The 26,749-nt window shown below is 36.7% G+C and overlaps 2 protein-coding genes across 3 annotated transcripts in view; one reads left to right on the forward strand and one right to left on the reverse strand.

The window, feature by feature from the left end:
• The window catches only part of CASP8AP2 (caspase 8 associated protein 2), a 68,792-nt gene that overhangs the window by 21,293 nt on the left and 20,750 nt on the right, over nt 1-26,749 (reverse strand). For both annotated transcript variants that reach the window (XM_058307148.2, XM_058307149.2), the window contains exons 2-6: nt 22,848-22,930; nt 10,071-10,139; nt 9,375-9,475; nt 8,749-8,823; nt 7,537-7,652 (exon numbers count right to left, since the gene is read on the reverse strand). In XM_058307148.2, the coding sequence (XP_058163131.1) occupies nt 7,537-7,652; nt 8,749-8,823; nt 9,375-9,475; nt 10,071-10,139; nt 22,848-22,902 (416 nt within the window). In that variant the 5' untranslated portion in view covers nt 22,903-22,930. The remainder of the gene's footprint in view (nt 1-7,536; nt 7,653-8,748; nt 8,824-9,374; nt 9,476-10,070; nt 10,140-22,847; nt 22,931-26,749) is intronic.
• Nucleotides 26,118-26,749, forward strand: part of GJA10 (gap junction protein alpha 10) — a 36,085-nt gene continuing 35,453 nt past the window's right edge. The window contains 1 exon segment of the mRNA XM_071218381.1: nt 26,118-26,143. Coding sequence (XP_071074482.1) covers nt 26,118-26,143 — 26 coding nt within the window.

The following is a 26,749-nucleotide window of genomic DNA, read 5'->3' on the forward strand; positions in this document are numbered from 1 at the left end:
GCTGAGATATCAGCAAAAAACTACAAGCTGTACTGGGAAACAAGATGAGACAGCCCAGCCCAAAGAACAAATCAAATATCCTGAAAAGATAAAGGATTTAAGATTAATCAGTGATATTTACACAAATCTCCTAAATCACTTCAAAGAATTTATAGAAAATTGACTAAAGAAATAAAGAATATTAAGACAACACTGGGAGGGAAGTGGACTTGGCCTAGTGGTTAGGGCATCTGTCTACCACATGGGAGGTCTGCGGTTCAAACCCCAGACCTCCTGACCTGTGTAGAGCTGGCCCACATGCAGTGCTGATGCGCGCAAGGAGTGTCATGCCACATAAGGGTGCCCCCACATAGGGAAGCCCCAAACGCAAGGAGTGCGCCCTGTAAGAAGAGTCGCCCAGCACGAAAGAAAGTGCAGCCTGCCTAGGAATGGCACCGCACAAATGGAGAACTGATGCAAGATGAAGCAAAAAAAAGAGACAACAGATTCCCGTGCCACTGACGACAACAGAAGCAGACAAAAGAACACGCAGCAAATGGACACAGAGAACAGACAACTGGGGTGGGGGGGAGGGAAGGGGAGAGAAACAAACAAACAAAATCAATCAATCAATCTTAAAAAAAAGAGACAACACTGGAAGAGCATAAAGAACAATTTGAAAGACTGCAAAGAAAAGTAACACACATTATGGGAATGAAAGACACAATGGATGAGATTAAAAATACATTAGGGAAGCAGATTTGGCTCAACTGATAGAGCGTCCGCCTACCACATGGGAAGTCCATGGTTCAAACCCAGGGCTGCCTGACCCATGTGGTGAGCTGGCCCACACGCATGCTGATGTGTGCAAGGAGTGCCATGCCACGCAGGGGTGTCCCCTGTGTAGGGAAGCCCCACGCGCAAGGAGTGCACCCTGTAAGGAGAGCTGCCCAGCACGAAAAAAATGCAGCCTGCCCAGGAGTGGTGCTGTACACACGGAGAGAACTGACACAGAAAGATGCAACAAAAAGAGACACAGATTCCCGGTGCTTCAGACACAGAAGAACACATGGCAAATGGACATAGAGCAGACAACTGGGGGGGGGGGCGGGAAGGGGAGAGAAATAAATAAAAAATAAATCTCAAAAAAATAAAAAAATTGAGGGAAGAGGGTGTGGATCAAGTTATAGAGCTTCCGACCATCATATGGGAGGACCCAGATTCAATCCCTAGGGCCTCCTGGTAAAAAAGAAAAAGGGAAAGTGTGCCTGCACAAGCAAGTCACACAGCAAGATGACACAACAAAAGAGAGTCGAAGGAGAGAATAAACGTGAAGTGCAGGAGAAACCAGAAACTGAGGTGGTGCAGGTAATAGGGAACTTCTCTCCACATGAAAGGTGCCCAGGATCAAATCCCGGTGAAAGTTGAAGAAAAAAATGAGAAGAGAAGACAAAAAGAGAAATAGATCCAGAAGATCACACAGCAAAAGGACACAGATGGCAAAAACAGCAGATCTAGGGGAGGAGAATATAATAAAAAATAGTTAACAAAAATTAAAAAAAAAAATACACTAGAGGCACATAGGAGCAGATCTGAATTGCTCAAAGACGGAATTAGTAAATTTGAAGGCAGAACATCGGAACTGGAAAGGACAGGAGAGGGAAGCGGACTTGGCCCAATGGATAGGGTGTCTGCCTACCACATGAGAGATCTGCAGTTCAAACCCTGGGCCTCCTTGACTCGTGTGGAGCTGGCCCATGAGCAGTGCTAATGCACGCAAGGAGTGCCGTGCCACATAAGGGTGCCCCCTGCATAGGGGAGCCCCATGCGCAAGGAGTGCACCCTGTAAGGAGAGCCGTCTAGCACAAAAGAAAGTGCAGCCTGCCCAAGAATGGCACCGCACACTTGGAGAGCTGACACAACAAGATGATGCAACAAAAAGAAACACAGATTCCCAGTGCCACTGATAAGAATAGAAGCAGTCACAGAAGAACACAGAGCGAATGGACACAGAGAGCAGACAACTGGGGGGTAGGGAGGGAAGGGGAGAGAAATAAATTTTTAAAAAAATCTTAAAAAAAAAAAAAGACAGGAGAACAGAAGGAGAATGAAAAAAATGGAATAGAGGGTCAGGGAATTGAATAACAATGTAAAATGCACAAATATAAGCATTACTGGTGTACCAGAAGGAGAAGAGAATAGAAAAGGGGCAGAAAGAATATTTGAGGAAATAATGACCAAAAGCTTCCCCACCCTTATGAAGGACATCCAAAAGGACAATGCACCCCAAACAGAATAAATTTGAATAGACCTACCCCGAGACACCTACTATTCAGAATGACAAGTATTAGAGAGAAAGAGAGGATTCTGAAAGCAGCAAGAGAAAAGCAAAGTATCACATACAAGGGAAACTTGATAAGATTAAGTGCCAACCTCTCATTAGAAACCATGGAGGAGAGAAGAAAGTGGTATGATGATTTAAGGTGCTGAAAGAGAAAAACTACCAGCCAAGAATTCTGTATCCAACCAAGCTGTCCTTCAAAATGAGGGTGAGGGGAAACGGACTTGGCCCAGTGGTTAGGGCGTCCGTCTACCACATGGGAGGTCCGCGGTTCAAACTCCAGGCCTCCTTGACCCGTGTGCAGTGCTGATGCACGCAAAGAGTGCCCTGCCACGCAGGGGTGTCCCCCGTGTAGGGGAGCCTCACGCGCAAGGAGTGCGCCCCGTAAGGAGAGCCGCCCAGCGCGAAAGGAAGCGCAGCCTGCCCAGGAATGGCGCTGCCCACACTTCCCGTGCCGCTGATGACAATAGAAGCTGACGACAACAGAAGCGGACAAAGAAACAAGATGCAGCAAACAGACACAGAGAACAGACAACGGGGGTGGGGGGTGGAATTAAATAAATAAATCTTTAAAAAACAAAAAACAAAATGAGGGTGAGTTCAAAGTCTTCAAAGATAAACAAAAATGGATAAAATATGTTACCAAAAGACCAGATTTGCAAGGGGGTGCTGCAGCCTGAAAGGAAAAAATGAGGGTGAGAAATTTGGAGAAGAGTTTAGAAATGAGGACTATTAGGAAGGGAAACTAAAGGATAAGAAGACAGACAATGTAACAATATAACAACAGAGAACCAAAGGAAAAATGGATGAAGTAATGCCTTTAGCAGTAACACTGAATGTTAATGGATTGAATTATAGACTGATAGAATGGATGTTGTCTACAAGAAACCCACCTCAGACATAAGGACACAACCAGGTTAAAAGTGAAAGGCTGGAAAAAAGGTATTCCATGCAAATAGTAACCAAAAAGGAGCTGGAGTAGACCAGATAAATGTAAAATAACAATATTATAGTATATGAACAATAATTACTCAGTGCAACTAGCAAAATAATTACTCAGTGCAACTAGCAAATTGTTCCTGTGATCAGTAATCTGTAATTTTTTCATACAAAATAAACACTTGCTTTTAATTGATGTGGACTAGGGAAGAGAGATATTTTTGGATACTTCATTTTTCTTTAACAGTTTCATCTGCATACTTGTTAATTAAAATAATCCATCTGGATCTATAATGGCTTAGACCTGACTACTGTTGAAAAAGATAATGCATTTTTCTGCCTCAAAACTATGAGTAGGAAAAAACTTATGTATTGGCATATTGTTATCTGCTGTAATTCATTCCAACAAGGTGTGAAGAATTCCGAAACAGGAAATTGATTATCCAAAAGAATTGTGGCCTAAATGGAAATTCAATAACTAAACCAATAGTTTATTTTATTCTTAGAGATTATGTCTAATAGTCAGAGCTGTAATATAAAAATTAAAATGTTATAATAAATTTCTATATTAGAATTATTATTTAATTTATAAATGTTTGTTGCTATGCTATTTTTTATAATTGATTATATTAAATCAAACCTGGCCTTGCACTCTCATTTAAAATTTGTAATTTCTTTCAATGTGTTATTTTTCTATTTATTTTACAATTTTACAATAAAGGACTTCTTAACAGCAGAAAAAAAAGAAAAGCCACTGATACTGATTATACACTTTGGATGGATCATATGATATGTGAATATATCTCAATAAAACTGTTTAATAAGCAAATAATTGTACAAGAATTAGCAGCTACATCAGCAGGGGAAAGAGATTGAGAGGGGAGGAATTTCCTTGTTTGTCTGTTTTTTGTTTATTAAGTATTACTGAAATAATGAAAATGCTTTAATAATGACTGGAGTGATGAACCCACAACTATGTGATTATAACAAATACCACTGATTATATATACTTTGGATAAATGGTATGTTTTATTACTATGTATTGATAAAATTGATTTGTTTAAAAAAAATAGGGTGGGTTAGGGAAAAACACACCAAGCAGAAGATATGGACTATAGATAGCAGTAATATTTTGACGATGCTCTTGCATAGTTTGTAACAACTGGATCACAACAATGTAAGGTGTTTGTGGAGGGGTGATGTATGGGACCCCTGTATGATGTTATGCATGTTTATTTTGTAAGTTCACAACTTTTACTATATACTTACTGTTTATGTATGTTCATGTGTGAATGATATACTTCAATGAAAAATAAATTTGAAAAAAAGACATATTCAACAAGGGACTTGCATAGGTAAAACACACCATATTTATTAAATTTGTAGCTTTTAAAAGATATTTCTAGTCGGACTCACTGAGCTCATAATGTATGATTAACATAAACCTATACTAAATAAATTATTACCATTGAAAATTTTATATTAAAATATACCTTCACAATAGTCAACACTTTCTGGAATTTACACTTCTAAATTTTCTGTTTACCTTATATTAATAGCTTCCATTTTTTTCTAATCAAACTATAAGTTTTAACCAAATGGTAAATAGACATCTACCCTTAGAATACTAGTAACAGCTACCAATAAAATAATATAAATATTTGATAGACCATTCATTATATAATGCATTACCATGTCAAACAAAGGACCTAGCTCTCATTATTCACTTAGTTTCTATTTTCAACCTGTATAAACATCAAAAGACTCTTCCCTAAAGCCTCAAAAATACATAAAATTTCCCCAGCAATTCAGGGACCAACCTTACACTATTTGCACAGGAGGGAAATGATCTAGGTTACTAAATGCATGCAACCACCTTTCTTTTTAAAAAGGTATAAAGTGGAACCTTGCTCTATAATGTCCCGGTGTCCATACCATGGGATTGTCTTCATTCACTTTTCAATCAATTTTTAAGTATCTACCATGTGCCAGATACTGAGTTAGGTGCTTGATACAATGCTGAGGACACACTGACATGGTCTCAGTTCCCATGAAGCTTACAGTGTAATGAAAGAGGAGGATGTTAATCAAACAATCCCATTCATGATTTGAAAAATTACAATTGTACATGCAACCATGAAATAGAGATTTGACCTAGTCAGGAAGATCAGGTAAGTATCCCCATTGAAAAGATGCTTAAGTCCAAACCTGAAGGATGAGAAGGCATTTAGCATGAAGAAGGAGAGAAGCATTCCAGGCAATGGAAACAGTGCACTTAAAGGCAAGGCATGGGAAGTGGATGTGGCTCAACTGACAGAGCGTCTGCCTACCATATAGGAGGTCCAGGGTTCAAACCCAGGGCCTCCTGACCTGTGTGGTGAGCTGGCCACATGTAGTGCTGCTGTGTGCAAGGAGTCTGTGCCATGCAGGGGTATACCCCACATAGGGTACCCTACACGCAAGGAGTGCGCCCTGCAAGGAGAACTGCCCTGCACGAATAAAGCACAGCCCGCCCAGGAGTGGTGCCACACACATTGAGAGCTAACGCAGCAAGATAATGCAACAAAAAAGTAATACAGTTTCTCAGTGCTGCATGACAAGAATGCAAGCAGACACAGAAGAACACACAGTGAATGGGCAGAGAGAGCAGACACAGGGGAAAGGAAGAGAAATAAATAAAATAAATCTTTCAAAAAATAAAAAATAAAGGTAAGGCACATAGTCCATCCAGGGAACTAAAAGAATTCCAGAGCTATGCCAGACCTGTTAGACATAAGACAAAGGTAAACACTCAAAGTAAGGCTTGACAAGTAGTCTGGGACCATATTGTGAAGGGCCTTGTGGGCCAAGTTAAGATGAATGGTTTTCTATCCTTAGTAGAATGAGAAGCTAACTATGTGTTTTAATCAAGAAAGGGGGAAGAAAGGGTGTGACAGTCAAATTGAAATGTTCAGACCTGTGCCTTGGAAAGTATTCTGTGGCTAAAATATTAAGAGATGAATCAGATGCTAGAGAGGGTAAGAGTGGCTGGAGATAACTAGCAGAGACTGCTGCCAATTCAGATGAGAACTTACAGGTATAGGGAGGCACTGGTCATGGTAGTGATGGAGAGAAATGGTTGATTTGAGAGAGTAAACACACGGAGATCAACAGGACATGGTGATGAACTGGATCTGACAGATGACTGAGAGGAAGTATCAATGACAACTCATAGGCAGGATTACTGTGTGTCCCAGTATGCCCAACAATCTTGGTGTAATTATTACAACACACTCTTCTAACTCTCAAAAGGATCCTGGTCTGGGCAGTAAATCAAATGGTCACCCTGTTCCTAGGTCTCTAGTTTGCACTAATTGAATAAATGATTGTGCAGTAAACTGAGCTAGAGAACAACAGAAGAGGTTTGATCATGAATTCAGTTTTGGATGAGGTAATTTTGAGAAACTTTTAAGGACATGTACTAAGCCATGGAAGAAAATACTAATAGAGAAGGGAAAGGACCTAGGTTTAAGCTTTGAGAATTCCCACTTAAAATAGTAAAGTGAAAAAGGGATAAACCTCCAGTTGGGAAGAAAGCTAAGAATCATTACACCATGAAGGTCAAAGGGAGAGAATATCTCAAGAAGTGATGGTCAACTGTGGCAAAAAGTGTGCGAGAACAAGTTAAGACAACTAATCAAAATTATTTGATATATTTAGTGATGGTCACTATTGACTAAACTGAGAGCTGTTTTGGGGAAACAAAGGAGGCAGAAGTCAGACTGGTTTCAATTGTGAAAAGAAAAAGGAGGCAATGGAGACATCAAGTTTAGACAACTTTTTCAGAGGTCTGGCTATAAAGGGGAAGAGTGCTATGAGGTTCCTTGGCGCAGAACATAGTCCTCAAACACAAAGAATGAGAGAAAAAAAATTAATGGAAAAACTTCATTTGAGAGGCCAAAGAATTTACAATTGAAAAAGAGTTTTAAGGATTCTCTATCATAACAGAATATATAAGCATTGATGCCCTCTTGGTATTTTAGTAATCTGGGGGAGACAAAGAAGAACCCATACCATATACAAAATCATCTTCTTAGGACAAAGAGGACTGTAGCAAGATCTCAGTGTATTAGGAAACTGAATATATTCAGAAAGAAACGTGGCAATGTACTACTAATAATCATACACACTGAGTAATTTACCATTAGAATGTTAGTCCCTACTCAGAGTAAAACCTTAAAACATATTTTATAAACATCCAGGTAATTTATAAACAGATTTACACCTTTCAATTATACCTCTGATGAAGATTATTTATTTCTTCATCCTTGCGATTTATTTCCACTCTGGCAGTTTTGATAAGTGCTGAAATATTCTTCTTAAGAGACAGGTTTTCACTTTTTAAGCTGAAATTCTAAAGTAACATAAAATATATTAATAAAGTACATATCTAAAGCAGTAGTAACACTACTACTTACATTAGCTAATACTGTGGAATGCTAACTACATACTAGATATCACTCATCTTAACTTATATACTTCTCAAAAAATCCTAATGAAAAGTACTATTATCCCTGTTGTACAGATACGGAAGCTAACATGTAGAGAAGACAACTGGCACTAGATAAATGCCATATAAATTGAAACCACTTAAGAGAGGGTTCAAAATGAAAAACAACAAAATGGAAAAAAAAGTTTTGCCTGGGTTCTTGAAAATAAAAATGGTAATTTATATTTTAAAATTTAGGTCAAACTTGCAACAATATACTAATTCTCTGATGGACAAAGAATCTAGGATTGACTTGTTTCTTTGGGGGAATGGGTCAGGAAGAAAAACAGTTTTACCAAAAATTAAAAAAAAGTCAATCAGAGCAGGACCTGGTTTTTACAGTATGATTGTAAAAGGGTCTTTTTTTTTTTTTTTTAAACAAATCAATTTTATTGGTACATATTTTAAAGCATACAATTCATCCAATGTGTACAATCAATGGTATCTGGTATAGTCACATAGTTGTGCATTCATCCCTTCAATCATTATTAGAACATTTTTATTATTTCAATAATAACAACAATAAGAAATAAGTATCAGAAAAACAAACAAGGAAATTCTTCACCTCTCAATCTCTCTATGAAAAAGGTTCATTTTGATAGAAATTATGAAGGCATCATCATTTCTCCTCCAAAAATGTTTCCAAATCTTTGATTCTCAAACCATTTATTTTGAAACACCTATTATCATCCATATAGATTTTCTGTTATTAACTGTTAACTGGTCTAACAGTTCTTTTGTGTCAATATCATTTAACAAACCAAGCAGATTTCTTATAACAATGTCATCAACTCAGGAAATATGTGAATATTTTACAAATTTACTGTTTTACTTGATACTAAAAAAATTCCTTATAAACTACCAACAACTTAGCATTTAATTTCTATTAATAAAGTACATTTTATTACATTTTGATTTAAAAAGTTACAAACACAAAAATAAAACGCTCTAATAAGCTTACCTGTGTCTGTATTTCCTTAAACTTTCCCATCAGTTCTTTCATTTGAAGCTGACATTTTCCATATTCTACCTGTAACTGTAAAGTTTAAAAAGATTAATTTAAGCATCATTTACTTAGCTTAAATAACAAGATATGGGCTACTTCTACTAACAGTTATTTAGTAAGACTACTGGTTTTGAAAGTTGGACCAATTTAATGTATATTTTGTTTAGTTTCACATTCAATTTCCAAATTTTAAAATTTCAATATTCAAATAAGGTATAAAGAAATCTGTCTGATTTAAAAGTCTTGGGACATTTTATGAAACACAGAATATAACTCAAAACACATCAGGAAAAGGTAAAAATGTTTTATCACACTGATTGCTTTATATATTCAAACACTTAAATTTAGTCAAGAAAACTACTTGAATTCTGACAAGCGTTCAGAAAACATTCATGTAAAAAGCAAATATGAAGGCAGAAAGTGACTTAAATATTCTCTTAATCTAAAGAGTTAACAGCTAGTTCCTAAACACAGACTGCTTCATTCACAGAATATGTCTATCCAATAGTAAACCAACGACTACAGTTTAGGAGCAAAAGAAGAGCAAAATAACTGTCCTTAAAAATTCTGGCAACACATACATCATTATATGTTGCTTCCTTTGCAGTTCCTTCTTCCGTCAGGACCTCTTCATATAAATCCAAACAATTTCTAGATGGTACACAGGATTTGGAAGCACTGTCTAAGAAAAAACAAAACAAATTTTACATTAAAATATGTGTTATGCTTTCTAATGTCATGTTCATCTCAAAGGAATATACGTTTTTCCATATCCTACATTTCATCCAAATCTATACTGATTTTATAGGAAGTTGGAAGACCACTGTACCTAATATGTTTGTGACAACAAATCAGCTATCATGATTATGTTGTTCAAAGTTTTGTGATAATTGACTATAGAAAGTGTTTTTAACTTGGATAGGTCATTAGACTCTGCACATTATATCATGCTGCAAATATTCTGATATATTTGAAAATACTAATTAATAACCCATCTCAAACTTTCTAATATCATGTAACCTGTGACAGTATGAACCACAACTATTCAATGGTATAAAATACCTTTGTACAAGGTCCAATTAATTTGAGACCCTGATGAATAAGAAACCTGGGTGCTACTCTGTATGTATTAGTGGTAAAAATTGGGGAAAGACTATACTTAAGTGTAAGAGTTTCAATCATTTCAGAGAGTGGGGAAATTCTTCAGATCTATGAGATTACCAGAATATGGTAACATAAGAAAACACACTTAAAAATTAAAACTTGAGTCTACATACCAGAAACAGTACTGTCCAACCCAGCATATATGTCCAATGAGCCTTCATCATTATTTTTAAGCGGGGAGGCTGCATAAAAAGCAGACAGGTTAAAACTAACTTTGCACTTGGTCATGAAAAGAGAAGATACACTTTGAGAAGAGAGATACACTTTGTTAGTTTTGTTCACACAAAAAAGACACATTTTTCTACATCCTTATAAAAAGCAGGGAGACTTTGGTATGCGGATTTATGACCCTACTGTCCAGATTTATACTTTAAAAATTCATTTACAAAACCATACAAGTGAGGAGGTTCCACTGCAGTTAACAGCAGAGAAGTTTCTATCAGACCAACTCTCCTGCAGCAACAACTATAAACACTAAATAAAATAATAAAAGCTACTTGAAGAACTAGAGAATGACCAAAAGCAGGCAGAAACTTGGAGAGAGTCAACATAGGGAAGAAAACAGCACTGGGTGAGTTCCCAAGCACCACCTTTAATTACAGCTTTTTGTGAAAGGACAGGCCTTATTTGGAGGAAAAATGTAGGAGTAAAACAGTAAATATAAAGTCAGGAGGAAACCCACAGATTCACAGAGGAGAATCCCCAAATTCTGTTCCAAACTTCTGGGTGATTCCCAAACTACACAAATAAAAGCAGAACTCCAAAAGCCCAGTGAAAGCTAAAACTCAGAACAGATATATCAGCTGCTATCTAAATCTACCACAGGGGAGGCCAGAAGTTCATGTTCAGCCAAGTTAAATACCTTCCAAAATTAAAAACAACAAAATTCTTATGAGGAATATAGCAGAGTGCAGTATCTCTATAACATAATATGTTACAATGTCCAGTATGCAATCCAAAATCACTACACCTATGCTTAGAAAAATATAATTTGCACTCAAGGGAAAAGACCAGAGAACAAACCTGAGATGACCCAGATGCTGGAATTAAAAGACAAGGGTTTTAAAGCTAATATTACAACTATATGACATGAAAAAACAACAAAAACAAACAAGCAAACAAAAAAAGGAGGAATCTAATCTGAGCAGAGAACTGTAACAATTAAAAAGAAGCAAAGAAGACTTTAAAACTGAAAAAAATACAACTAATAAAATAAGTTTAATGGCTGGACCTGACTGAAGAAACAGTGAACTAGAAGATAAATCAATAGAAATTACCCAATCTGTAGAATAGAAAGAAAAAAGAGCGACTGGGGCAAAATTTTTTAAAAAATAAAAGAAATAATGTCCTCTCACCCCGACCCAGCCAATTTGGCGAAAGATAAACTTACAGATTTATTACAGAAGTTCAATAAAACAGAATAAAAACAGAAATCTACACTTAGGCACATTATAATCAAACCACTGAAAATCAAAGGGAAAAATACCTGGAAAGGCAGCCCCGGGGAAAAAAGTTAGCCCCTAATTATACAAAGAAAGGCAGTATGAATAACCGTGAAGATGAGACAACTTCTTTAAAGTGTTTGAATTTTGAAAAAAATGTGTGTCCAGTGAAAATATTCTTCAAGGATAAGGCATGGGATACAAGATCAACACCCAAAATCAGTAGTGTTTCTATAAACAAACAGTGAATAATTAATAGAAGAAATCAAGAAAAAAATTCCATTCACAACAGCAACTAAAAGAATCACATACCTAGGAATAAATCTAGCTAATGATGTATAGAAATTGTACACAGAAAACTATAAAACATTGCTAAAAGAAATTAAAGAAGACCTAAATAAATGGAAGGATATTCCATGTTCATGGGTTGCAAAACTAAATATTCAGATGTCAATACTACTTAAAGCAATTTATAGGTTCAAGGCAATCTCAAGAATAAAAATTCCAACAACCTTCTTTGCAGAAATGGAAAGGCCAATTGCCAATTTATGGAATGGTTAAAGCCATCTTGAAAAAGAATGAAGTTGGAGGACTCCGACTTCTTGATCTTAAAACTTATTCTTTTTTTAAAGGCACAGTAATGAAAACAGCATGGTATTAGCTCAAGGACAGACATATAAACGAATGGGATACAATTCTGAACATTGAAATCGACCCTCATATTTAAGGCCAACTGATTTTTGATAAGGTGGTAAAAACCACTCAACTGGAAAGAATATCCTCTTCAACAAATTGGGTGGGAAACCTGGATCTTTCAGTTGCAAAAAAAAAAAAGGGGGGGGGGAACCGCTACCTAATACCATATACAAAAAAATCAACTCAAAATGGATCAAAGACCTTAATATAAGAGAGAGAACTATCAAACTCAGAAGAAAATGAAGGGAGCATCATCAGGACCTTGTGTTTGGCAGTGGTTTCTTAGACATTACACCTAAAGCACAAGCAACAAAAGAAAAAGACAGATAAATGGGACTTCTTCAAAATTAAAAACAGTTGCGCAACAAAGGACTGTATTGTGTAAGTGTAAAGACAACCTATATAATGGGAGAAAATATTTGGAAACCACATATCTGATAAGGGTTTAATATCCAGAATATATAAAGAAATCTTACAATTCAACAATAAAAAGAAACAACCTAATTTAAAAATGAGCAAAAGACTTGAATAGATATGTCTCCAAAGAAGATATACAAATAGCCAGAAAGCAAATGAAAAGATGCGTAACATCATTAGCCATCAGGGAAATGCAAATCACAACCACAGAGAGATACCCTTTCACACCCATTAGAATGACTGCTACTAAAAAACATTCTCTTTGCCACATCTACTGTGAGAATGAAGACCATTCTCAGCAACCAGACTGTTGACATTCCAGAAAATGTCCACATCGCACTGAAGGAAAGCACAGTTATTGTGAAGGATCCCAGAGGAACCCTGCAAAGGGACTTCAATCACATCAATGTAGAACTCAGTCTACTTGGGAAGAAAAGAAAGAGACTTCAGGTTGACAAACAGTGGGGAAATAGAAAGGAACTAACTATAGTTAACACTATCTCTAGTCATGTATAGAACATGATCAACAGTGTTATATCCGGCTTCCGTTACAAGATGAAGTCTGTGTATGCTCCCTTCCCCATTAACATTGTTTTTCAGGAGAATGAGTCCCTGGTTGAAATCTGAAATTTCCTGTGTGAAAAAAATATTCAGTCCTTGGAGGAGGGCAGATATTGCTTGTTCATTATCTCAAGCCCAGAAAGATGAAGGAAATGATATTGAACTTTTAACAATTTTTAACAAATCAACTTTATTGATACATATGAATAAAGCATAAATCCATCAAAAGCATACAGGTAAGTGTAATCACAAAGTTGTACATTCAACACTAAAATCATTTTTAGAGCATTTTCATTATTCTAATAATAAAAAACGAAAAACAACTGAACAAAGCTCATCACTTCCATCCTCTCTAGTTTATATTTTGTAAAAGCGGTCTTATATATGCTTTGATTTAACAAGCCATAACAGTTAAAAAAGAGGAACTAAGGAAATTTTTGAATACTATCTATGTCTCTGAAAAAGAAACAGTTCAGGAGGCTACTGAATAAGATGTTAAGAGTTGTACAGCAGTGTAAACAACAAGATGCAAGACCTATTCATGATATTTTAAAGATGCAATAAAACTCATAATTAATTTGAGAAAAAAAGAAAAAAGGAAAATAAGTGTTGGAGAGGATGCAAAGAAATAGGAATACTCACTCACTGCTAATGGCAATATAAAATGGTGCAACTGCTGTGGAAGACAATTTGACTAATCAATCCACCTAAACAAAATTTAAAACCTTTGTGTACCAAAGGACAGAATCAAGAAATTGAAAAAACAACCTACAAAATGGGACATATGAAAAAATTGGAATACAGACTTTATATCAATGTTAAATTTCTTAAACAGGGTAACTGCACTTAACAGTGGTTACATAAGTATATATCCTTGTTTTTAGGCTAGGTATATGGCAGTATTAAGTGTTCAAGGAACATGAGGAACACAACCTACACTAAGGTATTCAGAAAATGGAATGATTGATATCTGATTTTTTAAAAGTATTTGTTCTTTTTTTTGTCAAAATTTTTTGATGTTACATTAAAAAAATATGAGGTCCCCATATACCCCCCACCTGCCTCCCCCCACTCCTCCCCCCATAACAACAACCTCCTCCATCATCTGATATCTGATTATGGCAAAGGTATCAAAATGTTAAAATTGGTAGATCTGAGTATTAGGGGGAGGGTAGAAGTATGGGATTTGTATTATTTCTGTAACTGCTCTGTAAATTTGAAAATATTTCAAAATAAAAAGTTAAAATTATATATACAGAATATGAAATGTGTTCATCTTGTCATAAAGTGTTACCTTAATGGGTGGAGACCCATGCAATAAACAAGATATTAAACTCCCATCTTGGGGAGTCGTGCTATGTTCTTAAATAGAGAGACAAGAAACTCTTGAGTACATAGGTAATGCCTAATAAAAGAAACAGACCAATATGTCAAGCCCTCAAAATTACTGCATGAAACTTATTCTTATAAAATTGGAATTTAGCCTAATAACAATTTTTAACAACTTTATTGATACATATGAATAAAGCATAAATCCATCAAAAGTGTACAGTTAAGTGTAATCACAAAGTTGTACATTCAACACTAAAATCATTTTTAGAGCATTTTCATTATTCTAATAATAAAAAATGAAAAACTGAACGAAGCTCATCACCTCCATCCTCCCTAGTTTATATTCTGTAAAAGCAGTTTTATATATGCAATACCACTCATACTCATGTTTTATATCAATTTTCACTATATTATACAGCTCCATGTTACATTTTTAAGCTTTCCTTCTAGCAATATACATGATCTTAGATTTACACCCTTTCAACCAGTTATACCCACAATAGCTCTCCTAGTTACAAGCACTAATGATGAGCTTTCACCATTTCTATTCATTTCCAATGATTCACAACCTTTTTACCAATTCTGTACAGATTAACCCTAAGCTTCCCATTCTTTACACTCATTCTATTTTCTAGTGACCTATAGTCTAATTATCAACTCCACGAGTTTACACAATATATTTACTTCATAATAGCGCAACGTTTGGCTTGCTTCACTCAACATAATGTCCTCCAGGTTCAACCATGTTGTCTACATGCTTCACAACTACATTTTTTTCTTATTGCTGCATAATATTCCATCATGTGTACACACCACAATTTGTTTATCCATTTATCAGTTGATAGACACCTGGGTTGTTCTCAATTTTTGACAATTGTGAACAACGCTGCTATGAACATCGGCATACAAGTACCTGTGTCACTGCTCAGTACCTCTGGGTATATATCTAGTAATGATATTGCCGGGTCACACGGCAAGTCTATATTCCTTAGAAAGGGCCGAACAGTCCTTCACAGTGGCTGTACCATTCTACATTCCCACCAACAGTGAATAAGTGTTCCTATCTCTCCACATCCACTCCCAACACATAGGTTTCCAGTTTTTTAATAGTGGCCAGTCTAATAGGTGTGAAATGATATTGTAGTTTTGATTTGCATTTCCTTAATCACTAGTGATGCTGAATATTTTTTCATGAGTGATGCTGAATATTTTTTTCACCGTTTGTTTTTCTTCTTTGTACAATTATCTTTTCAAGTCTTTAGCCTGTTTTTCTTTTTTCTATAATAATATATTTTTTATTTACTTTTAAAATTTATAGAGAGCACACAAAAGGTTGCATTAAAAATATAGGTAGTTCCCATATACCCCACTCCCCACACCCCCATTTTTCCCACATCAACAACTTCTTTCATTATGGCCTGTTTTTCAGTCAAGTAGTTTGTCTTTTTTATCGTTGAATTGTATGATCTCTTTATATACCATGGATATTAAACCCTTATCAGATATGACTGCTAAATATTTTATCCAATTGAGTTGGCTACCTCTTCACATTTTGACAAAGTCCACTGAGGTACAAAAATGTTTAATTTTGAGGAGGACCAATTTAACTATTTTTTCTTTTCTTGCTACTGCTTTGGGTGTAAGGTTTAAGAAACTACAGCCTACCACAAGATCTTGAAGAAGTTTCCCTACATTTCCTTCTAGTTTCATGGTTGTCACTGTTATATTTAGGTCCTTAATCCATTTTTAGTAATTGTTGTATAAGGTGTGAGATAGGGGCCTGCTTCCTTTATTTTGGGTATGACTATCCAGTTCTCCCAGCACCATTTGTTGAATAGACTGTACCGGCCCAGCTGGAAGAGCTTGACAGTCTTGTTAAAAATCACTTGACTGTATGTGTGAGGGTCTATTTCTGACTTCTTAATTTGGTTTCAATGGTCAATCTGCTGGTCTTTATCCCAATACCATGCTGTTTTTACCATTGTAGTTAAGTAATATGGTTTGAAGTCAGGAAGTGAGAGTCCTCCAACTTTGTTGTTCTTAAAGACATTTTTGGCTACTAAGGGTCCTTTACCCTTCCAAATAAATTCGATAATTGGCTTTTCCATTTCTGCAAAAAAGGCTGTTGGGATTTAATTGGGATGCATTGAATCTGTAATTCAGTTTGAGTAGAACTGGCATCTTAACGATATTTAATCTTCCACTCCATGAACACAGAATGACCCTCCACTTATTTAAATATTCTCAGTTTCTTTTCACAATGTTTTGTAGTTTTCTGAATACAGATCCTTGATGTCCTTGGTTAAGTTTATTCCTAAATACGTGATTCTTTAAATTGCTATTATAAGTGAATTTTTTTTCTGATTTCCTCCTCAGACTGGACATCAGTATGTATAGAAACACTATTGGTTTTGCATATTAAATCTTGTATTCCACCACTCTGTTGAACTCGTCCATTAGTTCTAGTAGCTTTGTTATGCATTTTTCAAGATTTTCTAGATACAGGATCATATCATCAGTGAATAAAGTTTCACTTCTTTCTTTCCTATGTAGGTGCCCTTTATTTTTTTGTCTAGATTAATTGTTCCAGCTATAAGATCTAGCACAATATTGAATAACAGTGGTGACAGTGGGCATTCTTGTCTTGTTCCTGATCTCAGAGAGAAAGCTTTCAGTCTTTCACCATCGAGTACAATGCTGGCTGTACGGGTTTTTTTTATATGCACTTTACCATAAGAGAGCTTCCTTCTATTAGTCCTATCATTTGGAGTGAAGTATTTTGTCAAAGTCCTTTCCTACATCAATAGAGCAGGTCATGTGATTTTTCTTCTTCAATGGATCAATGTGCTTCATTATAGTAATTGATTTTCTTGTGTTGAATCATCCCTGTGTACCTGGGATAAAATCCACTTGACTGTGGTGTCTAATTCTTTTAATGTGCTTTTGGATTCAGTTTGCAAATATTCTGTTGAGGATTTTTGTATCTATAATCATTAGGGATACTGATCTATATTTTCCTTTTTTCATAGTATCTGTATCTGGTTTAGGTATTAGGGTGATGTTGGCTTCATACAGTGAGTTTGGTAACATTCTTTACTTTTCAATTTTTTAGAAGAGCTTGAGCAAGACTGGTATTAGATCATCTTTGAATGACGGGTAGAATTCACCTGTGAAGACATTTGGACCTGGGTTTTCATCTTTGGGAGTTTTTTTTTTTTAAAGATTTATTTATTCCCCCTCGCAGTGTGCTCCTTTCTTTTTTTGCCATCTCTTCTCTGTGTCCATTTGCTGCACGTTTTTCTTTTTTGCTCTATCTGCTTGTCTCCCTTTGTTGCGTCAACTTGCTGCGCCAGCTCTCTGCAGTGCATGGCTATCAGCTCTCTGTGGCGCACAGGCCAGCTTGCCCTCACAAGGAGGCCATGGGATGTGAACCCAGGGCCTCCCATATGGTAAACGGGAGCCCAACTGATTGAGCCACAGCCACTTCTTTTGGAGGTTTTTGATGACAGTTTCAGCCTCTTCGTTGTGAATGGTTTGTTGAGAATTTTTAGTTCTTCTAGGATCAGTGTAGGTTGTTTGTGTTTCTAGGAATTTGTTCATTTTGTCTACCTCATCTAATTTTTTGGCATAGTTGTCCATAGTTTCTTATAATCACTTTATTTCTGTGGGGTCAGCGGTAATATCCCCCTTCTCATTTCTGATTTTATCAATTTGTGTCTTCTCTTTTTTTGTCAGTCTAGCAAAGGGTTTGTCAATTTTGTTGATATTCTCAAAGAACCAAATTTTGGTTTTGTCTATTCTATTGTTTTTTTCTCTCTCTATTTCATTTATTTCTGCTCTGATCTTTATCGTTTATCCCTTTGGGTTAGTTTGGGATTAGTTTGTTGTTCTTTTTCTAGTTCCTTCAGGTTGCAGTTAGATCTTCAATTTTTGCTCTTTTTTCTTTTTAAAAGTAAGCACGGAGGGGTATAAATTTTCCTCTCAGCACTACCTTTGGAGTGTCCCAATATGTTGTATTCTCATTTTCATTTGCTTCAAGATATTTGCTGAATTCTCTTGCAATTTCTTCTCTGACCCACTGATTATTTAGGTGTGTTGTTTTCTCTCCATATATTTATGAATTTTCCCTTTTCCCCTCCATTACTGATTTACAGCTTATGATCAGAGAAAGTGTTTTGTATGACTATAATCTTTTTAAATTTATTGAGTGTTATCTTGTGACCCAACGTATGTTCTATCCTGGAGAAGGATCTATGAGAGCTTAAAAATAATGTAGGAAAACGGACTTTGGCCCAGTGGTTAGGGCGTCTGTCTACCATATGGGAGGTCCACGGTTCAAACCCCGGGCCTCCTTGACCCGTGTGGAGCTGGCCATGCGCAGCGCTGATGCGCGCAAGGAGTGCCGTGCCACGCAAGGGTGTCCCCCGCGTGGGGGAGCCCCACGCGCAAGGAGTGCGCCCTGTAAGGAGAGTCGCCCAGTGTGAAAAGAAAGAGCAGCCTGCCCAGGAATGGCGCCGCCCACACTTCCCGTGCCGCTGACGACAACAGAAGCGGACAAAGAAACAAGACGCAGCAAATAGACACCAAGAACAGACAACGGGGGGGGGGGTGGGGGGGTGGGGGTGGGAATTAAATAAATAAATAAATCTTTAAAAAAAAAAAAGTATAGCCTACTCTTTTTGGGTGCAATGCGCTATAAATGTCTGTTAGGTCTAGTTCATGTACCATATTATTCAAGCTCTCTGTTTCTTTATTTATTCTCTTCCCAGGTGTTCTATCCAATCCTAAGAGTGGTGTATTGAAGTCTCCAACTATTATTGTACAGACATCTTTATCTCCCTTCAGTTTTGTCAGTGTGTGCCTCATGTATATTGGGGCACTCAGGTTCAGTGCATAAATATTCAGTATAGTTATTTCTTGTTGTGAACCGTCCTTTTTATTATTATATAATGACCTTCTTCATCCCTTATAACAGTTTTGCATTTAAAATCTATTTTGTCTGGTATTAGTACCACTAATCCAGCTCATTTTGGTTACTATTTGCATAGAATATTCTTTCCAACCTTTCACTTTTAAATTGGTTGCATCCTTATGTTTGGGGTAAGTTTCTTGTGGACACCATATAGATGGCTCAATTTTTTATCCATTCTTTCAGTGTTTGGTTTTTTTTAAAGATTTAATTATTTCCCCCTACTCCCTCATTGTTTATACTTGCTGCATCTGTCTTGTTTCTTTAGGAGGCACTGGGAATTGAACTCGGGACCTCCGATATGAGAGGTAGGCCCGTAATCACTTAAGCCACCCATTCCCTGCTTTGTTGTATCTCTTATTGAGTTTTTCTTCTTGTGTCTCTTGTTGCATCATCTTATTGCATCAGCCTGCTGCACTTGCCTGTTGTGCCAGCTAGATGTCTTGCCTGTCCTCTTTAGGAGGCATCAGGAACCTCTGTTCTCTGCTTTTTTGTTTTATCCTTATTATGTTTTTCTTCTTGTGTCTTTTATTGTGTCAGCGTGCTGCACCTGTCCGATATCTGTCATTCTGTATAGTAGGTCTATTTGGATTTATCTGTTTGGATGTGCTGTCCTTCTTGGACAATGATATTTACATCTCAATAAGAATTAGAAAGTTTTCAGTCATTGTTTCAGGTTCTTTGTCACTCTGTTACTCAACCTTCTAGGAGTTGTGTAGCACTGTCCTGCTCTGCTGGCCCTTGTCCCGTGGTTTTTGTGTGAGAGTCAAGCCCTGCCTGTCTACTCCAATGCCACATGCCCAGAACTCTATTAATAACTGTTGCCTAAGAGTTACCTCTTGAAATCTTCCTTGTTACTCAAATATGGCCTCTCTCTAAGCCAAACTAGCAAATAAATGTGCTACCTTTCCCCTAGCATGGGACATGACTCCCAGGGATAGGCCTCCATAGTACTTGAGGGATTAATACCAAGCAATGCATCTGAACAAAAAGAGGGAAACATCAAATACAAAAGAGTTTTTACAGCAAGAGATTCCAAAATCAGTTGGGAGGTCATTCAGAGATTACACTTATGCATGTCTCAGGCAATTATCACTAACTGCTACTGTGAACAAAGCCTCAAATAGGGGTGCTTCTGAGGGCTCTAGAGCGATCTGGATAACAGGCAAGGCAAACAATCCCTTGAAATCAGCACCCTGTCATTGGGCTTTACCTTGAAATGTATGACAATTTATTTCCCCAATGTAACAGAGTTAGACTTATTTATAATTTCCTTATACATGATTCTTTTTACCCCTCTTATTTGATCCTGTATTTAGCATTATACCAGTTAAATATATGTCCCAAAGGCTTAAATTTCCAGTCTGTTCATATGCTGTTTGAGCCCTGAATCTCAGAAGAGCTGCAGCCAACAACTACTCTCCAGATTGTTGGACTCATTAGGACAACTAACAAAGTAATGATGTTGGACAACTCCATCCCAAAAAACAGAGAGTATCTACAACTTCAAGCAACACAGTTCCTTCCATCTGTCCCATAAGATCTAAGCTCCCTCTCAATCTACAGCAGTGTGGGCATCACCATTCCAAAAACCTCAAGGTTGAGGAATGAACAAAGATAAGGAGGGAAAGCAACCATGGAAAAAAATGTACTTACTATAGACCTTGGTTAATAGCAATGCTACAATATTTATTCATCAATCATAACAAATGTACCACACAACTGTAACATGCTACTACTAACTGGGGAAGATGTGAAATGGGGAGGGAGTTCGGGTATTTAAGAATTCCTTATGGGAAGCGAACTTGCCTCAATGGATAGGGTGTCTGCCTACCACATGGGAAGTCCACGGTTCAAACCCAGGACCTCCTTGACCCATGTGGAGCTCGCCCACACGCAGTGCTGATGCGTGCAAGGAGTGCCGTGCCATGCAGGGGTGTCCCTCACATAGGGGAGCCCCACGTGCACAGAGTGCACCCTGTAAGGAGAGCCACCCAGTGTGAAATAAAGTCTAGCCTGCCCAGGAGTGGTACCACACACACGGAGAGATGACACAACAAGATGAGGCAACAAAAAAAACACGCAGATTCCTGATGCTGCTGATATGGATAGAAGTGGTCACAGAAGAACACACAGCGAATGGACACAGACAGAAGAAAACTGGGGGTGGGGGGGGGGAAGGAGAGAAAAATTTTAAAAATTTTAAAAAAAGGAGAGACACAGATTCCTGTGCCACTGACAAGAATAGAGGCGGACACAGATGAATATATAGCGAATGGACAGAGAGCAGACAACTGGGGGGGTGGGGGAAAGAAATAAATACAAAATAAATAAATCTTTAAAAAAAAAAATCCCTTATAATTTTGATGTAACTTTTCTGTAATCTAAAATCTCTTTAAAAATAGTTTCAGAGCGGATGTGGCTCAAGAGATTGAGTGCCCACTTCCCCCATAGGAGGTCCCGGGTCTGGTTCTCAGTTGCCTCCTGAAACAACATAAACAAGCAAAACAGATGAAAAAACCAACTCAGGGACTCTAATGTGGCTCAGTAGTTGAGTGCCAGCTTCCCACATACGAGGTCCCGGGTTCAATCCCTGGCCCCCAGTACCTCAAAAAAAGAAAAAAGTAATAGAGCTGCAGATGTGATAATATGTTAATGACTTGTGAATCTCAGTGAAAAATAAAGATGTTCAATATACTATACTTTAATATTTATATTGATTTAGAAACTTTCAAAGAAAAATTATATAGCAGCGTGACAATTTAAAAAGTATAAAATATCAAATAACACTACCTAGAATGTTATGATGGCAATATTTGGTTTGAACCCTCCCATACCTATTAAAATCCATCAATTTCTTAGATTATATATTTTAAGCAAAAATGGTGTTCTACCGGACATGTCTTTTTAACTCTTCAGCATTGAAATTATAATTCTGGCCAATAAATACATCTCTATAATCTCAAAAACTTAATTAAGGTGCCACAGCATAATTATAATTTAAAATAAAAGGACTAGAAAATAAATGCCTTGACAGGATTTAAGTTTAGATTCTATATATCATTAAAAAAATTTATTTTATCAACTGATTTTACTATTAGATCTGTTATTTCTTTGTCAAACTAATGTACTGTGGCTGTCTATCAACTTTTTCCTGAACAAGCATCATGCATTACTGCAAGTATTAACTTCAAGAGTTAATACTATCTGAAGTTTTTCAGTATATGGAAGAAAAGTCATTACCATTTACATTGGCAAAGTTGCTAACATAAATACAATCAGAGTTTGAAAGTATACAGTAATAAGAAACTCACATTTACTAAGCACTCCCTATGTGTCACACATTTTATTACATTATATATTAGTTCGTTTATTATGTATGCATGAATGGGGGGGTTGACAATGACAGTGTTGTTAATGAGAAAAAATAATTGAATTTAAAAGAAAAGACAACTGAAAACATTAGCTCTTACCAGAACAGACACCAAATAAACTTGCTCCATCACCAATGTCATCATCTGCTGCCATGATCCTATTTCCTTTTGATAGTCGCCATCTAAAGTATTAAAACATAAAGATTTTCGACATAAAATCAACCTCACAATTCAGAGAATAAACCTAGCTGTAAGTTAAAAAGCAACTTTTAAGTGTGATTAAGTTTACTCTCTTTCATTCTTAAAAGTAGGCCTGTGGTTTCAAAAGAAATGCCTAACATTTTCCAGGCAAAAGCCAAAACTATAAACAGAAAATTTTAAACATTTTAAACATGTTAACATGGCTAATCCATGCCACTGAGTAAATACTAATTTTAAAAAACAGACTAAGATACAAACTAACCCTTGTACAAAATTAGCAAACCACCACCACCACTACCCATAAACACAGACACATATTAGTACTAATAAACATGCATTCAAAAAGTTAGAGATTCATTTTTTAAAATGGTCAAAAAACAACCAAAATAAAAACAACAAAAAAGTGGGCAAAGGACACAGGTAATTCATAAAAATAATGAAAAAAAAAAACAAAAACAAAACAGCACCTCTTGAAACAAACAAAAAGATGTATAAACTTATTAATAACTAAGGAAATATAAGTTAAAACAATGAGATACCATGCTGTGCAGAAGTTTATATGGCAGACCTGACTGCTTATCCTTCAAAAGTTCTACTTGGCTGATTTCAGGAAGTTCGATTTCAGGAGGGTTCCAATTTTCCCAAGAACTGAAAAGTGGCTTCCTGCGCCTAAACTGGATATATTGTATTTTATGTTAAACATCTGCTTTCCTTCTAGGAGTTTAAAATTTTGGGATGTGCCAGGCAAGGGCTGCATGTGTGACCAGTCCCCAATAAAAACCATGGGTGTTATCTCTAATGAACTTCTTTGATTTGCAACATTTCACACCTGTTATCACAACTTATTGCTGGAGAAATTAACAGCATCCTTTCGAATCTAGTGAAAGAGGAGCATTGGAAACTTTGTGCCTGGTTTCCTCCACACTTCATCCCATGCACGTTTTCCCACTTTGATTATGCTTTGCATTCTTTCACTGTAATAAATCATAACCATGTGTGCAACTATATGCTGAGTCCTCCCCGCAAATCACTAAACCTAGGGTGGTCTTAAGGACCACCAGCACACATTTTTAACAATAAAATAGGCAAACATAAAAAAATTTGATACATTATCAAATTTAACAAAGTTATGGAAAAGAAGCACTCATACTCCCAAGTATATACTGGTACAAGCTCTATGGAGGAAATTTGGCAATAGCTATCAAGTTTTCGTATGCAAATTCTCCTTGACCCAACAATTCCACAACTATTTGTTCTAGAGATATATAAGCACATGGTTGCAGATATGTATACACAGGACTACTGATTACAATGTTGTCTGTAGAGGTAAGACTGGAAGCAAACCAAGAGTGCAAAACAGTACAAATTCTCTTCACTGATTTATCTGTGCATTTATTACCAAACCCAATTATGCCATTTTCCTTGTTTTTCAAAGTAATGGCATGAGAGATTACATTACCAAAGGAGTTTTTTCCCAGTGAAAAGTAGGCTAACTGCTTCAGAAAGACTCAAAGATGAGTAGCAACACACATATACATGCATGCGCGTGCAACAATTGCTTTGTCAAATCAAGTGAGAATGAGATGATCCAAAATATTGGAGGAGAAAATATAGTGTACCCAGGTCAATTCACAAATCTAAGCTCTTACTCTAATGCAGAGGTTCTTAACCTTTTTTGTTCACAGATTCCTTTGCCAGTCAGGTGAAACCCTTACCAAGTCCACACTACACTATTAATAATTTAATAAATATATCACACCCACACCAACACATCCCCACAAGAATAATCTTTTATTGAATTTCAATTAAAGCTCACTGACCCATTAAGAACTCCTGCTCTGGGAAGCAGACTTGGCCCAGTGGTTAGGGCATCTGTCTACCACATGGGAGGTCTGTGGTTCAAACCCCGGGCCTCCCTGACCCGTGTGGAGCTGGCCCATGTGCAGTGCTGATGTGCTCAAGGAGTGCCCTGCCACGCAGAGGTGACCCCGTGAAGGGGAGCCCCACGTGCAAGGAGTGCACCCCATATGGAGAGCCGCCCAAGGCGAAAGAAAGTGCAGCCTGCCCAGGAATGGTGCCGCACACACAGAGAGGTGACACAACAAGACGCAACAAAAAGAAATACAAATTCCCGTGCCGCTGACAAAAGAGGCGGACAAAAGAAGAAGACGCAGCAAATAGACACAAAGAACAGACAACCAGAGTGGGGGGATGTGGGGGGGAAATAAATAAATAAATCTTAAAAAAAAAAAAAAAAGAACGCCTGCTCTAATGAAACAAAAGCTGGAAATCACAGGAAATGTCTTACAAGTGTGGTTTATGCAAGACTCCAGAGAGATCTGGATTCATAGCTAAAGAAAAGGTCATGTTTCCACCATAAAAGAAATGGGTTTCTTTAAATAAAATAAGTAAATAAATAAATAAATAAAAATCAATCAGAAATTAGTAAAAAAGAAAGAAGTATTACAAAGAATCCGTAAAAATAAAAAGCTGGCTTTTTGAAAAGAATTTAATAGGCACACTACTTGCAAGACTAATCAAGAAAAAGATGGAAGGCACAAAGAAAAATAAAGAGAAGAAATTTAGCTTCATAAATAATAGACTAAATACTAACAAAATATGCAGAAAAAATTAATGTTAATCCTTCTGAAAACTCAATGAAATAGAGAGTATTTTAGAAAAATGTAACTAGCAAAAACTGACTCAAGAAACCTTGTATATACCTATGATGAGTAAGTAATTTGATTCCGTAATTAAAAATTTACCCACAGGCCGAAGCAACCATTGAAAAGCAGCAGTCATGGCTCTGTGCCCCATGGCCATAGGCCTCAGCAAAGACCATAAAGTGACCAAGAAGGTGACAAAGCCAAGGTATACCTGTTTCTGCAGGCACATCTCCAAGCACACAAAATTAGCATGGGATATTATCTGAGATGTGTGCAGCTTCTCCCCATTCAAACAGCATGCCATGGAGCTGCTCAAGATATCCACAAGTAGGCCCCAAGTTCACCAAGAAAAAGGTGGGGACACAAGTAAATTCCAAGAGGAAGAGAGAGAGGAGCTGAGCAACATCCTGGCCACCATGAGGAAAGTGGCTGCCAAGAAAGAGTGAAGTCCTCTCCCTGTTCATTATAAAACTTTTTCAGGAAAAAAAATTTACCCGCAAAGATGACTAAACCCAGACAGTTTTACAAGTGAGTTCTACCATACTTTCAAAGAAAACATAAAAAGATAAAATTTAATCTACTAGAATCAATAGGAAAAAAAAAAAAAGACTAATAGTCAAATAATTTTATGAGGTAAATACAGACTTGACATCAAAACTGGACAAGGCTGGGAGCAGATATAGCTGAGTGGCTGAATACGTGCTTCCTGTGTACAAGGTCCTGGGTTTATTCCCCAGTACTTCCTTAAAACAAACAAACCAACAAAAAACAAAACTGGGCAAGGATAGGACAAAACAGAAGAACTATAAGATATGAAAACTACAGGCTGATTTTTCTTATGAACATAGATGTAAATTCTCCCCTCCCCCCAAAAAATTAGTCAAATGAATCTAACAAGGCATTAAACAACAAACAAAAACACCACAATGAGCAAGTAATATTTATCCCCCAAATACAAGGATGCTATAACATTAAAAATCAATTAGTATAAGCACTATATTCAAGTTGATGTAATTGTTTCCTCTAAGGGTGCAAGTCAACAATTTTGATACTGTTATACATGTATACTGGAATTCAACAAGTTTGTAAATGGATGGTGTGGAAAGTTATAAGCAAAGGAAAAAGGCTAGAATG

The sequence above is a fragment of the Dasypus novemcinctus genome, chromosome 11, assembly GCF_030445035.2.
Source record: "Dasypus novemcinctus isolate mDasNov1 chromosome 11, mDasNov1.1.hap2, whole genome shotgun sequence".
Taxonomy (NCBI): Eukaryota; Metazoa; Chordata; class Mammalia; order Cingulata; family Dasypodidae; genus Dasypus; species Dasypus novemcinctus.